General features: G+C 39.9%; 1 protein-coding gene across 13 annotated transcripts in view; it reads left to right on the top strand.

Moving 5' to 3' along the window:
* LOC144606839 (nuclear receptor coactivator 7) overlaps positions 1-14,426 on the top strand; it is a 61,771-nt gene that overhangs the window by 20,806 nt on the left and 26,539 nt on the right. For 11 of the 13 annotated variants that reach the window (XM_078423251.1, XM_078423250.1, XM_078423259.1 and 8 more), the window contains 6 exons: positions 2,549-2,619; positions 2,705-2,812; positions 4,584-4,697; positions 7,354-7,494; positions 8,307-8,491; positions 11,771-12,528. In XM_078423251.1, coding sequence (XP_078279377.1) covers positions 2,549-2,619; positions 2,705-2,812; positions 4,584-4,697; positions 7,354-7,494; positions 8,307-8,491; positions 11,771-12,528 — 1,377 coding nt within the window. The remainder of the gene's footprint in view (positions 1-2,548; positions 2,620-2,704; positions 2,813-4,583; positions 4,698-7,353; positions 7,495-8,306; positions 8,492-11,770; positions 12,529-14,426) is intronic. The other 2 variants (XM_078423252.1, XM_078423262.1) reach the window with 1 other exon arrangement.

Below are 14,426 nucleotides of genomic sequence, written 5' to 3'. Positions count from 1 at the left end.
ATACGATATGGAAATAAATCGCATCTCCGTCGAGGTAAGAGATTAGAAAAAGTTTCCTCCAAATGTTCTACAAGCTACATCCTCAAAGAACTCCAGTGGATTAGTCAAACATGATATGCCTTTTGCATTGAATCCTTTTTTACCCCCCCCCCCCCCCCATATGTTTTGTTATTAAATCTTTTATTGAGGATTCCAGCATTTTTTGTAATTCTGACATTGGACTAACAGGCTCCCATTTAACAAAAAACAAAGTGCTGGAGCAATTCGGTAAGTTGGGTAGGATCTTTGGAAAGGTTGGACATAGAAACATAGAAAATAGGTGCAGGAGGAGGCCATTCGGCCCTTCGAGCCAGCACCGCCATTCATTGTGATCATGGCTGATCGTCCACAATCAATAACCCGTGCCTGCCTTCTCCCCATATCCCTTGATTCAACTAGTCCCGAGAGCTCTATCTAACTCTATCTTAAATCCATCCAGTGATTTGGCTTCCACTGCCCTCTGTGGCGGAGAATTCCACAAATTCACAACTCTCCGGGTGAAAAAGTTCCTTCTCACCTCAGTTTTAAATGGCCTCCCCTTTATTCTAAGACTGTGGCCCCTGGTTCTGGACTCCCCCAACATTGGGAACATTTTTCCTGCATCTAGCTTGTCCAGTCCTTTTATCATTTTATATGTTTCTATAAGATCCCCTCTCATCCTTCTAAACTCCAGTGAATACAAGCCTAGTCTTTTCAATCTTTCCTCATTTGACAGTCCCGCCATCCCAGGGATCAATCTCGTGAACCTACGCTGCATTGCCTCAATTACAAGGATGTCCTTCCTCAAATTAGGAGACCAAAACTGTACACAATACTCCAGATGTGGTCTTACCAGGGCCCTATACAACTGCAGAAGAACCTCTTTACTCCTATACTGAAATCCTCTCATTATGAAGGCCAACATGCCGTTAGCTTTCTTCACTGCCTGCTGTACCTGCACGCCAACTTTCAGTGACTGGTGTACAAGGACACCCAGGTCTCGCTGCACCTCCCCCTTACCTAACCTAACGCCATTGAGATAATAATCTGCATCCTTGTTTTTGCCGCCAAAGTAGATAACCTCACATTTATCTACATTATACTGCATCTGCCAAGCATCTGCCCACTCACTCAACCTGTCCAGGTCACCCTGCAACCTCCTAACATTCTCTTCACAGTTCGCACTACCACCCAGCTTTGTGTCATCCGCAAACTTGCTAGTGTTGCTTCTAATTGCCTCTTCCAAATCATAAATATATATGGTAAACAGTTGAGGCCCCAACACCGAGCCTTGCGGCACTCCACTCGCCACTGCCTGCCATTCTGAAAAGGACCCGTTTACTCCTACTCTTTGCTTCCTGTCTGCCAACGAATTTTCTATCCATGTCAACACCCTACCCTCAATACCATGTGCTCTAATTTTACTCACCAATCTCCCCTGTGGGACCTTATCAAAGGCTTTCTGAAAGTCTAGATACACTACATCCACTGGCTCCCCTTCATCCATTTTACTTGTCACATCCTCAAAAAATTCCAGAAGATTAGTCAAGCATGATTTCCCTTTCGTAAATCCATGCTGACTTGGACTTATCCTTTTACTGCTATCCAAATGCACTGTTATTACCTCTTTAATAATTGACTCCAGCATCTTTCCCACCACCGAAGTCAGGCTAACTGGTCTGTAATTCCCCGTTTTCTCTCTCGCTCCTTTCTTGAAAAGTGGGATAACATTAGCTATCCTCCTATCCACAGGAACTGATCCTGAATCTATTGAACATTGGAAAATGATCACCCTGAATCTATTGAACATTGGAAAATGATCACAGATCATTGGAAAATGGACAGATGATGTTTTGCATTGGGATCCTTCAGACATTTAAGAAAGGGGTACTCCTCAGTATGAAGAAGGGTCCCAACCCGAAACATCACCCATCCTTTTTCTCCAGAGATGCTGCTTGACCCGCTGAGTTACTCCAGCACTTTGCACTATCTTCAGTATATACCAGCATCTGTACATTTAGGAAATGATTGCTGGCTTTAAATAATGACCTCGCTCCCCTTCAGTATAGCACAGTCCGACATGCAAATCATTGTTTGAAAATCAGCCAACTCAACCATAAACCAAACACCACCATGTACCCATTTCGCACACAATTTGATTTCTAGTTCAGTGAGTTAAATCATAGTGATGAAAAATTGGCAAAATAACCTTTAGGTAAATTATTTTGATTGCTTTTGATCCAAAAGTATTAAGTGGAAAATTTAAGTGGAAAATTTGCCATGATCTGCAGAAGCATGAATGAATTCATTGATTTCAGGGAGCTAATCTTGACTGCTGACTATTCAGATGGAAAGCATTGAGTTGATAGTATCAATGTACTGAACCAAAGTTATTGTATGTTTCCAAATGAGTTGGCTGTTGCTATCAAACAGGATACTTCTGTCCACTCAAAAATATGAGTGTTTGCATTATGGGGTATCAACTCAGATTGTTATTAATTTTTGCGTATTTTCTTTCAATAACTTTCAGAAAATAAAGGAGCAGAGAACAACACTAGAAAACTAATCCAAGGGAAACTGGAAGGCACTATTGAATATATAGTAAGTGTCTTCCAAATATATCCAATTATTTACACATCTTAAGTAACATCACAAATCGACATAAAGTGTGAAATTCTTTTTACAGGCAGGAATGGCGGATACACTTTGCAGCATAGCCCTGAAATTTAACAGTACACCAAATAAACTGGTTCATTTAAACAAGCTCTATTCACAAAGTATTATTCCTGGGCAGGTATGTAAAAAAACAAACCTGTAATCTTATGTATTCAAAAAAAATAAAGAACTGCTGGCAGAATATTGCAGGTTAGTTACCGTCTAATAATAAAAAAGTTAATATTTCTTTGAGATATTTTGAGTATTTTGTATAATAGCACAGAGAGCATATTAGAGACAACTAGGTTTTGATACCTGTTTTTTCTAATAGTAACTCCAAAATGTAATCTCTAATATATAAGGTTGCAAGTTGATTAGAATTTAAATTTAAACAAATTCAATTGTAGAAGTTTAAAAAATGGTAGGTAGACACAAAATGCTGGAGTAATTCAGCGGGACAGGCAGCATCTCTGGAGAGAAGGAATGGGTGACGTTTCGGGTCAAGATCTTTTAGATTTTTAAAATTTAGATTTAGAGATACAGCGCGGAAACAGGCCCTTCGGCCCACCGAGTCCGCGCCGCCCAGCGATCCCCGCACATTAACACTATCCTACACACACTAAATTTTTACATTTACCCAGTCAATTAACCTACATACCTGTACGTCTTTGGAGTGTGGGAGGAAACCGAAGATCTCGGAGAAAACCCACGCTGGTCACGGGGAGAACGTACAAACTCCGTACAGACAGCGCCCGTAGTCAGGATCGAACCTGAGTCTCCGGCGCTGCATTCACTGTAAGGCAGCAACTCTACCGCTGCGCCACCGTGCCGCCACCGTGCCGGCCTTTCTTCAGACTGACCCTCACCCTCACCCATTTCTCTCCAGAGATGCTGCCTGTCCCGCTGAGTTACTCCAGCATTGTGTGTCTACCTTCGATTTAAACCAGCATATGCAGTTCTTTCCTACGAAGTTTAAAAAATGATTAATTATGAGGCTGTTTATGTATGCACAGCTACAATTTGATTAATTTATAACAATATACCATTTGTAGGGAGTAGTTAAAGTAAAAACTACCCTTTCAAGAACGTGGGTGGTTGACAAAAAAGTACATCGGAGTTGAATAGGGGACATAACATTAGCACCAATCCTTACGTTGAGGATAAATAGTGAGTTGGCTAGGGGTGAACCAATGGAAATTCTAAAATGGAAACAACTCTGCACAATTCTAATCTTGGAAGAATCTTCATCCAAAATATATTCAAAAGGACACAATGCTGGAGTAACTCAGTGGGTCAGGCAGTATCTTTAGAGAACATGGATAGGTGACGTTTTGGTTGGATCGGGATCTCGGGGTCCTTCTTCGGACTGATTGTGGGGGTGGGAAGAAAACTGGGAGAGAGGAGAGACTGGACAAAGCATTGTAGGTAATAGGTGGACAGATGAGGGAGGGTTTGATAGGCAGATGGTTGGAACAAAGGCCAGATATTAACACAGGTGTGAGACAGACTGATTGAAAAGTTGCAAATTGTGAAGCCAGTGGAAGGAATGAAGGAGAGGGTGGGGAGGGGAGAGATATGGGTGCAAGCCCAGGTGGGGCGGGGAGGGATGGGGAAAATGGGTGCATCCAGGTGGGGCACAGTGGAGGAGGGGGGAGAAATAAAGAGAAAATATACTCTTTGGTTTCTGCCCAACAACCCCATTATCAAGTGTAGAACGTTTGAAATCATTTAATGCAGCAAACGTTATGAATGGCTGATGGAGTACATTGAACCATGAGCTCTGCGGGTACATTTCTCATTTGTCTGGAGTGGAAAATTGACGAGGATCGTGCAGTTACATGTACATCAGATCAGCAAGAAAGCAATGTTTTGCATAAATGAACAAACTCTGATTTTTGTTTTCCTCGTAGCGATTGTGCATTCCTTATCCAGCCTGTGCGGAGAGTGAAGACAGTCCTTTATCCTCAAGTCCAAACCAGTCTCCAAGTGTGTCTTCATCAGATGCTGAATATGACAAACTCTTGGTACGTTCTGCCAAGACCAGTATGCCATTGGGACATCCTATTAACTTCCCACGTCCTCCACTCTACTGCGGGCTTTAACCCAGGCCTCGAAAAATAATCATTTTTGGCTTGTTCGTGTTTGCAGTTAAAAAGACGCCTTGCAAACATTAAACTTGGACAGTGGAAAATGATATTTCGTTTTCATAAGCATTGTGTAAGAACAGGAGTGGAGAAACGGAAAACATAGGAATGCTTTTTAATAAGAACTAAATTAATTTAAAGTAAGAAAATGGATGGACAGTTACTAGTCCAAGAATCACAACAATAAACCCAATGGCACTAATGGTATTGTGTCCAAATTATTACAAGGTTAATTCAATAATTAAAGGTTAATTAAAATGTTAATTATTACTGATTAAAACATGAAGTTAAGATTTGCAGTAGTAAGTATATAGTTTCAAATAATGCTATCTCCAGAAAAGCTGCAGAATTTGGGGTATCTGCAGAATCAAAAACATTACAGACAAATCTGTCATGCACAGTGAGACATGAATTATCGTGGTATAGACAAAAATAATTTAAGATCATAATTGGAGATTGTTGCAGCAGACACCAGAAATTTGGCTCATCAAAGGGTGTTCCATCTTTCTTTCCTGTAAAGAGGAAGTATTCATGGACATGTTTGATGAAGTGAAGCCACAAACAAAATGGGAGAATCCGAGCAAAGAATGGTCAGGAGAAGATTAGCAAACAGGCATGCAAAGAATTTATTTTACAAGCCTTTAGTGACCCGAACTGAGCTTTGGCCCTTCAACCAGAAATCTTAATTAAAATCCTCCAGCTAAGCCATCTGCAATTGAAACAAAAACCTGAACAGCTGGGCGCCACATTTATATTTGCTTGTACTATGCATCCAGGAAAACAACACGTGTTTATATGCTGTCTTTCATGACAGCTGTTAATAAAGTACAATGTTTACAGGTTGAATTTAGAAAGCACAGCCGCTAATTTTCTACAGTAAGATCCGAAGATCCACAATGTGAAAATTACAAAATAATCCATTTTATTTATTGAGGGTTAAATGCGGCAGCGGTAGAGCTGCTTTACAGCGAATGCAGCGCCGGAGACTCAGGTTCGATCCTGACTACGGGTGCTGCACTGTAAGGAGTTTGTACGTTCTCCCCGTGACCTGCGTGGGTTTTCTCCGAGATCTTCGGTTTCCTCCCACACTCCAAAGACGTACAGGTATGTAGGTTAATTGGCTGGGTAAATGTAAAAATTGTCCCTAGTGGGTGTAGGATAGTGTTAATGTGCGGGGATCGCTGGGCGGCGCGGACTTGGAGGGCCGAAAAGGCCTGTTTCCGGCTGTATATATATGATATGATATGATTGGCCAGGGCACGAAATGAGAGGAAGACAACAAGTATTGGCATTATATCATTTCAGAAACAGGATAAAATGTGTATAACGAGCAGCTTTCAGAACATTTGCTGTTTTCCTTGAAATTTACAGGTGAAACTGTTCATCCAAAACATGATTTGTATAAAGGCATGGTGGTAATATTCTTGTGCAGACAGGTCTAGCTGTACATAGCACAAATGCACATCTTCGCATTGGAAAATAAAACTCAATTCATTATGTTAGCAGTGATGATCACAATGTAATCTTGACACCAGACTGGCCATTTTAGCATAGAATTGTGCTTTAAGGCAAGCTGTAAAGATGAAAAAGGCCCAAGCTATTGACTTTCACAGCGATTTTCATGTAAGAAATGGATATACCACCTTTCGTGACCCACCTTCTGGTTAGTCTGTGCTGAAATGTAGAAAGCACCGGTGCCAATTTTCTCACTTTGAGATCTGAAATAAAATATCCCATGTCTGTCAGCACTGTGAGCAACTGTGAGCAAATCTGGGCCCCATATCTGAGGAAGGATGTGCTGGCTCTGGAGAGGGTCCAGAGGAGTTTTACAAGAATGATTCCAGGAATGTGTGGGTTAGCATATGATAAGTGTTTGACAGCACTGGGCCTCTACTTGCTAGAGTTTAGAAGGTTGAGGTGGGACCTTATAGAAACTTACAGAATAATGAAAGGCATAGATAAAGTGGATGTGGAAAGGATGTTTCCACTGGTGGGAGAGTCTAGGACCAGAGTCCATAGCCTCAGAATTAAAGGGTGCTCTTTTTGAAAAGTGAGGAGGAACTTCTTAACTCAGAGGGTGGTTCATCTGTGGAACTCATTGCCACAGAGGGCTGTGGAGGCCACGACAGTGGATATTTTTAAGGCAGAGAGAGACAAATACATGATTAGAACGGGTGTCAAGGGCTATGTGAAGAAGGTAGGAAAATGGAATTAGGAGGCTGAGATCGGCCATAATTGAATGGCAGAGTAGACTCGATGGGCCAAATGGCCTAATTCTACTCCTATAACTTGTGAATGTCCTTGCCAATATACAGTCCTCCATCAACATAAATAAAACCATTATGACCAAAAAATATTTTAAGGTAAGTTGTGCATTCGTTTGGTAGGAATAATTAAATACCAAAGCCATGGTTTTCAAACAGGTGGGAGAACTAATGGGTGTGTTACAGTTTCACATATTTCCTAAAGATGTAGAAGGAGACATTGAATAAATGCCAGCGTGTTATTGTGTTGGTAACAATCGCTCTAATTTCAGGATGCTGATTCTGCAGAAATGTCCAGTGTACAGTGGTGCAGCTCACAAAACATCGTCAGCTCCCCTTATCCAAAGAGGGATGAAATACCTATTTCTGAAAGGTTCTTGAAAATCTGTTGCAAGTATTTCACAGACAGAAAGGTAAAATACTTTAATTGTAACAACAGAATTACGGTTACAAACTCATTTAGTTTAAACTTTACATCATGAAAATATTATTTTCCATTAAAAATGACAGATCTTACTGAACTAACAGCCAGAAAAGGTTCAGCAAATTTTACACAATGAATTTTGTATGACTATCGCCCTTATAGAACATAGAAAAGTACGTCACAGGAACAAAACCCTTTGGCCCACAATGTCTGTGCTGAACATGATGCCAAAATAAACTAATCTCCCCGATTCATAAGGATTGAAGTACCAGCATGAGGGCATGTGGGGCATTTTTTTAATGTTGTTATGCTGTATGCACCAGTTTCAGAATGTGGTCCAGCAGAAATTAGTTTACATTATCTGCATTGAAATCGCACCCACCAACAGTTTTCAACAGCGGAGCACAGAGTTTTACTCCATGTGTGCACATATTGTATATTTAGAAGTGCCTGAAATGCATTAAAAAATAATAGTAAAATTGCCCAATCCATATTTCTCAGCTATGTATCCTCAAGACTTATATCATCATGAGATTGCAGTCTGAACAAAATTAATAAGAGTGGTACTCATTCAAAGGCATGTCTGTATCAAAATGAGGTTTCTGTAAGTGAGTTTAAACAAGATTGTTTTTGTTTAAATATGAATGAACTATTTTAATGGTCAAATTATGTAATAATTTCATGGTAATTCAAAAGTAAATGAATTGTATTGTAGATTTGTGTTTTAATCTTTTACCAAATTACTGGATTGTTTGTCAGTAATCATTTTTCATTTGTTTGCGCTTTTTAATCTGTCTGCAGGGTGTTGTAACGGGAATCCTATTTGTCACTCCAAAAAAGATCTTTTTTGACCCATACAAATCTCATCCTCTTATCATTGAAAATGGCTGTGAAGATTATTTCTTTGCCTGCAGCACACAATCAATCATTTCAGCAGGGTCACACAAAGATATTTCTCAAATGAAGCTTTACACGTCTTCTCCCTTGTGAGTATGTAAGAGCAATCCACTTGAACCAGAATGTTTATGTCAAGATTATCTTCATCCATTCATTCATAAAATCACTGGCAGGACCAGCATTTGTGGAGATCATATAGATGGTGGTAATGTCGTGTACCATTTGAGTGGTAGGCTCTATGAACTTGTCAAGGAAGCTTGGCAAGTTGCAACAGCGCATTTTGTCGATGGCACTCACTGCTGGTATTGGAAATTGTGCAGTTAATCATCTATCCTATGCCATATTCTTCACACATTTTAAATAGCACTTCTATTCATAAAATTAATATTTTCTTGGATTTTTAGGAATGGCAAACTTTGATGCAGTCCTGTGCAATATTTATTCTACATCGACAATGTTCCACATGGTAGGCTGCTCTGGAACGTTAGATCACATGGGATCCAAGGAGAGATAGTTGAATCAATAGAAAATTGGATTAATGGATGAAAGCAGAGGATGATGGTGGAAGGTTGCCTCTCGGACTAGAGGCCTATGACTAGTGGTGTGCCTCAGGGTTCAGTGCTGGGTCCGTTACTGTTTGTTATCTATATCAATGATTTGGATGAGAACATACAGAGCAAGATTAGCAAGTTTGCTGATGATACAAAAGTGTTTTGCAGATAGTTAAGGTGGTTGTGAAATACTGCAGCAGGATCTTAATCGATTGGCCAAGTCGGCTGAGAAATGGTTGATGGAATTTAATACAAATAAATGTGATGTGTTGCATTTTGGGAAGTCTAACATAGGCAGGACCTACACAGTGAATGGTAGGGCTCTGGCAAGGGTTGTGGAGCAGAGGGATCTAGGGGTTCATGGTTCCTTGAAGGTGAAGTCACAGGTAGATAGAGTGGTCAAAAAAGCTTTTGGCACATTAGAGTATTGAGTATAGGAGTTGGGAGGTCATGTTGCAGTTGTATAAGACGTTGGTGAGGCCGCTTTTAGAGTATTGTGTTCAGTTCTGGACACCATGTTATAGGAAAGATGTTGTCAATCTGGAAAGCGTATAGAGGAGATTTACGAGGATGTTTCCAGGATTAAAGGGTCTGACCAAGAAGGGAGAGATTGAGTAGGCAGGGACTATTCCTTGGAGCGCAGGAGGATGGGGGATGATCTTACAGAGGTGTATAAAATCATGAGAGGAATAGGTCAGGCAGATGCATAGAGTCTCTTGCCCAGAATAAGTGAATGTAGGGTCAGAGGACATAGATTTAAGTTGAAGGGGAAAAGATTTAATAGGAATCTGAGGGGTAACTTTTACATACAGAGGGTGATGAGTGTATGAAACAAGCTGCCTGAGGACAACTTGTAGTTGAGGCAATGACTACCCCAACATTTAAGAAACAGTTAGACAGGTACATGGATAGGATAGGTTTGGAGGGATATGGATCAAACATGGGCAGGTGGGACTAGTGTAGCTGAGACATGTTGGCCAGCGTGGGCAAGCTGGGCCCAAGGGCCTGTTTCCACGCTCTATCATTCTATGACTATGACTCTAATGTATAAAAAGCTGTTAGCAATTACACAGCTGAGCTTCATTCAATACAATCTACTTCTCCTGTACATACAACTATTGTGGAAATTGTACAAAATAGGAGGAAGTGCAAATCCACAGGAGAGGACTTGTAGGAATCTTACAGAAAAATCTTGTAGATCCCAGCAAAAAGGCAATGTACGTGCTTGCAGGTTTCACAGTCATAAAAGGAGAGAATCAGACTCAACTGTAATACGAATCTTCCAGAGTGTACACATGTGAAGTTGGCTTCAAGTGAAATACTGAAAGATGCATGTTTCCAGTATGATCATATCCAGGGAGTTTGTACTATTTGAAGAGAAGTAATGAAAGCATTGGTAAAAATTAACATATTGCAATTTTTATATTCTTATTTATATTGCATTTGTGTAAAGAATATACTTTCATGCTGGCAGTTATAGTGATAGCACTATAAACAATTGTTTTTTTAATCTTCTAGTTAAAACACAATGGTGGTTTATTTCGAATGTTTCATAGATTTAACTCGTAGCTTTAATGTCAAATCCATCCAAGACCATAAAATAGATAAACTGGCTTCAAAGTGATGATTAATTTTTTTAAAAAAACTTTTTAATACTTCTTCCAAATGCTTAATTTACTGAATCCAGTAAAAAATAAGTGAGGCCTTAATTCCTCAGCATTTTCACAATGGGAGAGGCTAGTTGACTGATCTTCTGCATTAAAGAAGTTACTACAATGCTAAGATAACTGAACATGCAACATGCAGACCTGGGTTCAGTTTACTCAGGCCTCTGAAGTTTTTCAGTCACCACAATCATGTTTAAATGTTTACACTTGTTCAAAATAAACTTCAAATTGCAATCAATGATTCATTTATCATATCAAATGCAATAAATAGTATAAAACAGTCTTCAAATTGTGCTTTGCAATTTCATTAAAAAAAATTAAAACCAACCACTCCCATAGCACTAACACCACAGAATAACTGTAGATTAAAAACTGGAAGAGTATCACTGAATTAGACCGAATGGATCCGTCTAATATCCAGATGTCTTTCCCCAAATTAATACAGAGAAGAAAAATAAGCCACAGAAAAATAAACTGAACCACAGAGAGAGAAGGCCTGAAATCTTGGAACAAAGAAAGAGGAAAGGAAGCAGAATCCAAAAATTGAGCAGTCTGACAAATTCTGAAGTGGTTAGGCAATCCTGGGTTATGATTAAATGAAACCAAACAGAAACTGTAGAACTTTTAGCAAAGATGGAAGTGGAGCCATTGGCATAATTAGAAATAAATCAAAAATGCAAACATGTGTTTTAGCCAGGGAGGACATGTGTTTTAGGGTGAGAGGGGCAAGATTTAATACTAGCCTGAGGGACACCATTTGCACTAGAGGGCAGTTGGTTTATGGAACGAGGTGCCAGATGAGATACTCGAGGCAGATACTATACTGGCATTCCAAAGACACGGACAGGTACACGGATAGGAAAGGTTTACAGGGCTAAACAAAGGCAAATTGGACCAGCTTAGGTTGGGTTTTCTTGCTCGGAATGGAAAAGTTGGACTGAAGGGCCCTTTTCATTGCTATACGCCTCTATGACTAAACTAAGAAAGTTAGATAAGAGTTGTTGGAATGAAAGAGATGAAGAGAGAAATATTGAAGACTATTTTGTCCTTAAATTTCCTTCTAATTCTCAATTGTTGTATGTTAAATAACTTAACATTGCTTTTTGCCTGGATAGAATATAAGGATTCTTTTTCTCTCTCTCATTTGTAGAAGAAAAGTTCCTATCCAAAGTAAAGTACAAACAGAAAGAGAAACTGTAAACGCCCGCCATAAGAACAGTCCAGCGGCTTGGATCAAAGGCAGAGGACTGTGTGCAGAGTTCAAAGAAACGGATTCATTTCCTGCTGATCAAGAACCTAAAACGTTGACAAAACGTACACCCGCTCCTTACTCCTGTCCTGATTCTTCATGTCCAGTTAATGTGAAATCATCCAATTATATTATGGAATTACAAGAGAATACAATGTGTTTGAGCCTGAAAGAAAATTATGAACTTGAGAATGAAGAAACATTTCCCTTCTCAATCAAAGTAAAATACAGAGGTGAAGATTTACTGTCAGAGAACAAACAGCGTTACTGTTCTGAAAAATGTACCAGAGAAAGAATATTGGAACCAGAGACAAATTATGATGGCAATCACTGTTTATCCCATATATTGACAGAGAATCAGTTGCATAAGCAAAACAAGGTAGAGACGCCCTGTGATTCCCTCAACAGCACAGATGATAAAGCGGCATCATTTTGTGAGATAAATCTATCAGATCAAGGATGTAAATATCTGTGGTCTCCAATGGTGAAGAACACAAGTGAGGAAATAATTTCTGCTGAGTTGTCAAGTTTGAAGGCTGAAGAAGTTTGCTGTAACATAAACAAAGCCAAAGATGATCAGTGTGGATTATGTAGTAAACAAGATAATAAAGCAAATGATACATTACCCACATTTATGAAGAAATGTGAATGCGATCAAGGTAGGAGATAATTGCTCCAATATTCATCAACTTTGCCACCTTCAATTTTTTTCTCCCAGATTTGTCTACTATGAAATCATGACAAACATGTTTCCAACCTGCACCTAGCTCCCAGAATTTCTCCCATCAATGTTGCCTGTTTTCGTGCTGTGTGACTCTGTGATTGAGGATGCAGCATGGAAACAGGCTCTTCAGTCCACAAAGTCCAAGCTGACCATCGTTCACTCATTCATGCTAGTTCTATGTTATCCCACTGATGCATCCACTCCCTACACATTAGCGACAATTTACAGAGGCTAATTAACCCACAAACCTGTGCAACTTTGGGATGTGGGAGGAAACCTGAGCACTGGCAGGAAACCCACACGATCACAGGGAGGATGTGTAAACTCCACACAGACAGAGCACCCAAGGTTAGGATCGAGCCCAGGTCTCTGGTGCTGCGAGGCAGCAGCTCGACAAAATGGTGAATTCTCCCTGAACGCAATGGTCCTGTTTTATCTTATTGATTTTCTATTTGCAAAAGGAAAATTTTCATGGGTTTTATATAATTTTCTCTTGAAGGTGTTGGGCCAAATCAAGTTTGCTCCAACTAAAATATACTGCTACCATTGAACTGGCCCACAAACATGAGATGCAGGCACATAAGTCACTCTGCTCCATTCCTCAATTCCCTGTCTCCTGAAATTTCCCAACATTATGCCGAGGAGTCCACCTTGCTGAACCTACAGCAGTCATATCCAGCAGAGCACTGGAGACTCGGTTAATTTCATTGAGGTTTACAACCTGGAGATTAGTGGCGAAAGGGCGCATTAACTTTTATTTTTTAAACTTTTATTTTAATATTTGTATTGACTTAGTGTTTAATGTATTGTTAATTTAAATTTCAATGTTAAAGTGTAATTATTTGTCATGTTTTTAATACTTTTTAAACTCTTCAGTCGGTTACTATAGAAACAAGGAACAGCAGATGCTGGTTTACAAAAAAAATAGACAAAGTGTTGGATTAACTCAGCAGGTCAGGCAGCATCTCGGGTGAACATATGGATCGGTGAAGTAGGGCCATCATTGACGTGATGGGCCAAATGGCCGCCACTGGTGTCATATTTTCTGTTAATCTGTTTTATTCTTTGTGGGGTTTTTTGTTATCATATCATATCATATATATACAGCCGGAAACAGGCCTTTTCGGCCCTCCAAGTCCGTGCCGCCCAGTGATCCCCGTACATTAACACTATCCTACACCCACTAGGGACAATTTTTACATTTACCCAGCCAATTAACCTACATACTGTTTTCATAGTATATTTCATACAGAAAGGAACAATCTCTTGCTAGTTCAGTGACCTAGTTCAAATAGCTTCTTTGTTTAAATGGTCATTCCCCATGTGAATCTCCCTTTGCTAAGAAAAGGCATTTTCCAGCAGGAGTCAATGGACGAAGACTGAAAGGAAGCAACCTGGCTAAATGTTACCTTTCCTCAGCGAATGCTCTGAGAGCAATTGTTAACTTTTTCCCTTCCGCCTGGCCTGAAGCCAGTCAAGCAATTTGGCACAGGAGCTTTCATGTCTCTGATATGATGCTAATTATTTTGACCTCTAAACCAGCTGTGGAAAAGAAACTTTCCCAACGTTACTGTTCATACTCTTTCCTATAGGTCATAGATTCATAGAGTCATAAAGTCATACGATCATACAGCGTTGAAACAGGTCTCTCGGCCCAACCCCTTGTCGACCAATACTCCCCATCTGCACTAGTCCCACCTGCCTGCAATTTGGCCCATATCCCTCTAAATCTATCCTATTCATATACCTGTCCATGTGTCCCTTAAATGTTATAATAGTACATGCCTGAACTACCTCCTCCGGCAGTTTGTTCCATATACCCACCACCCTTTG

The sequence above is a fragment of the Rhinoraja longicauda genome, chromosome 27, assembly GCF_053455715.1.
Source record: "Rhinoraja longicauda isolate Sanriku21f chromosome 27, sRhiLon1.1, whole genome shotgun sequence".
NCBI lineage: Eukaryota > Metazoa > Chordata > Chondrichthyes > Rajiformes > Arhynchobatidae > Rhinoraja > Rhinoraja longicauda.
The sequence above is the reverse complement of the archived record's forward strand: the minus strand, read 5'-3'. Positions and strand labels throughout refer to the sequence as shown.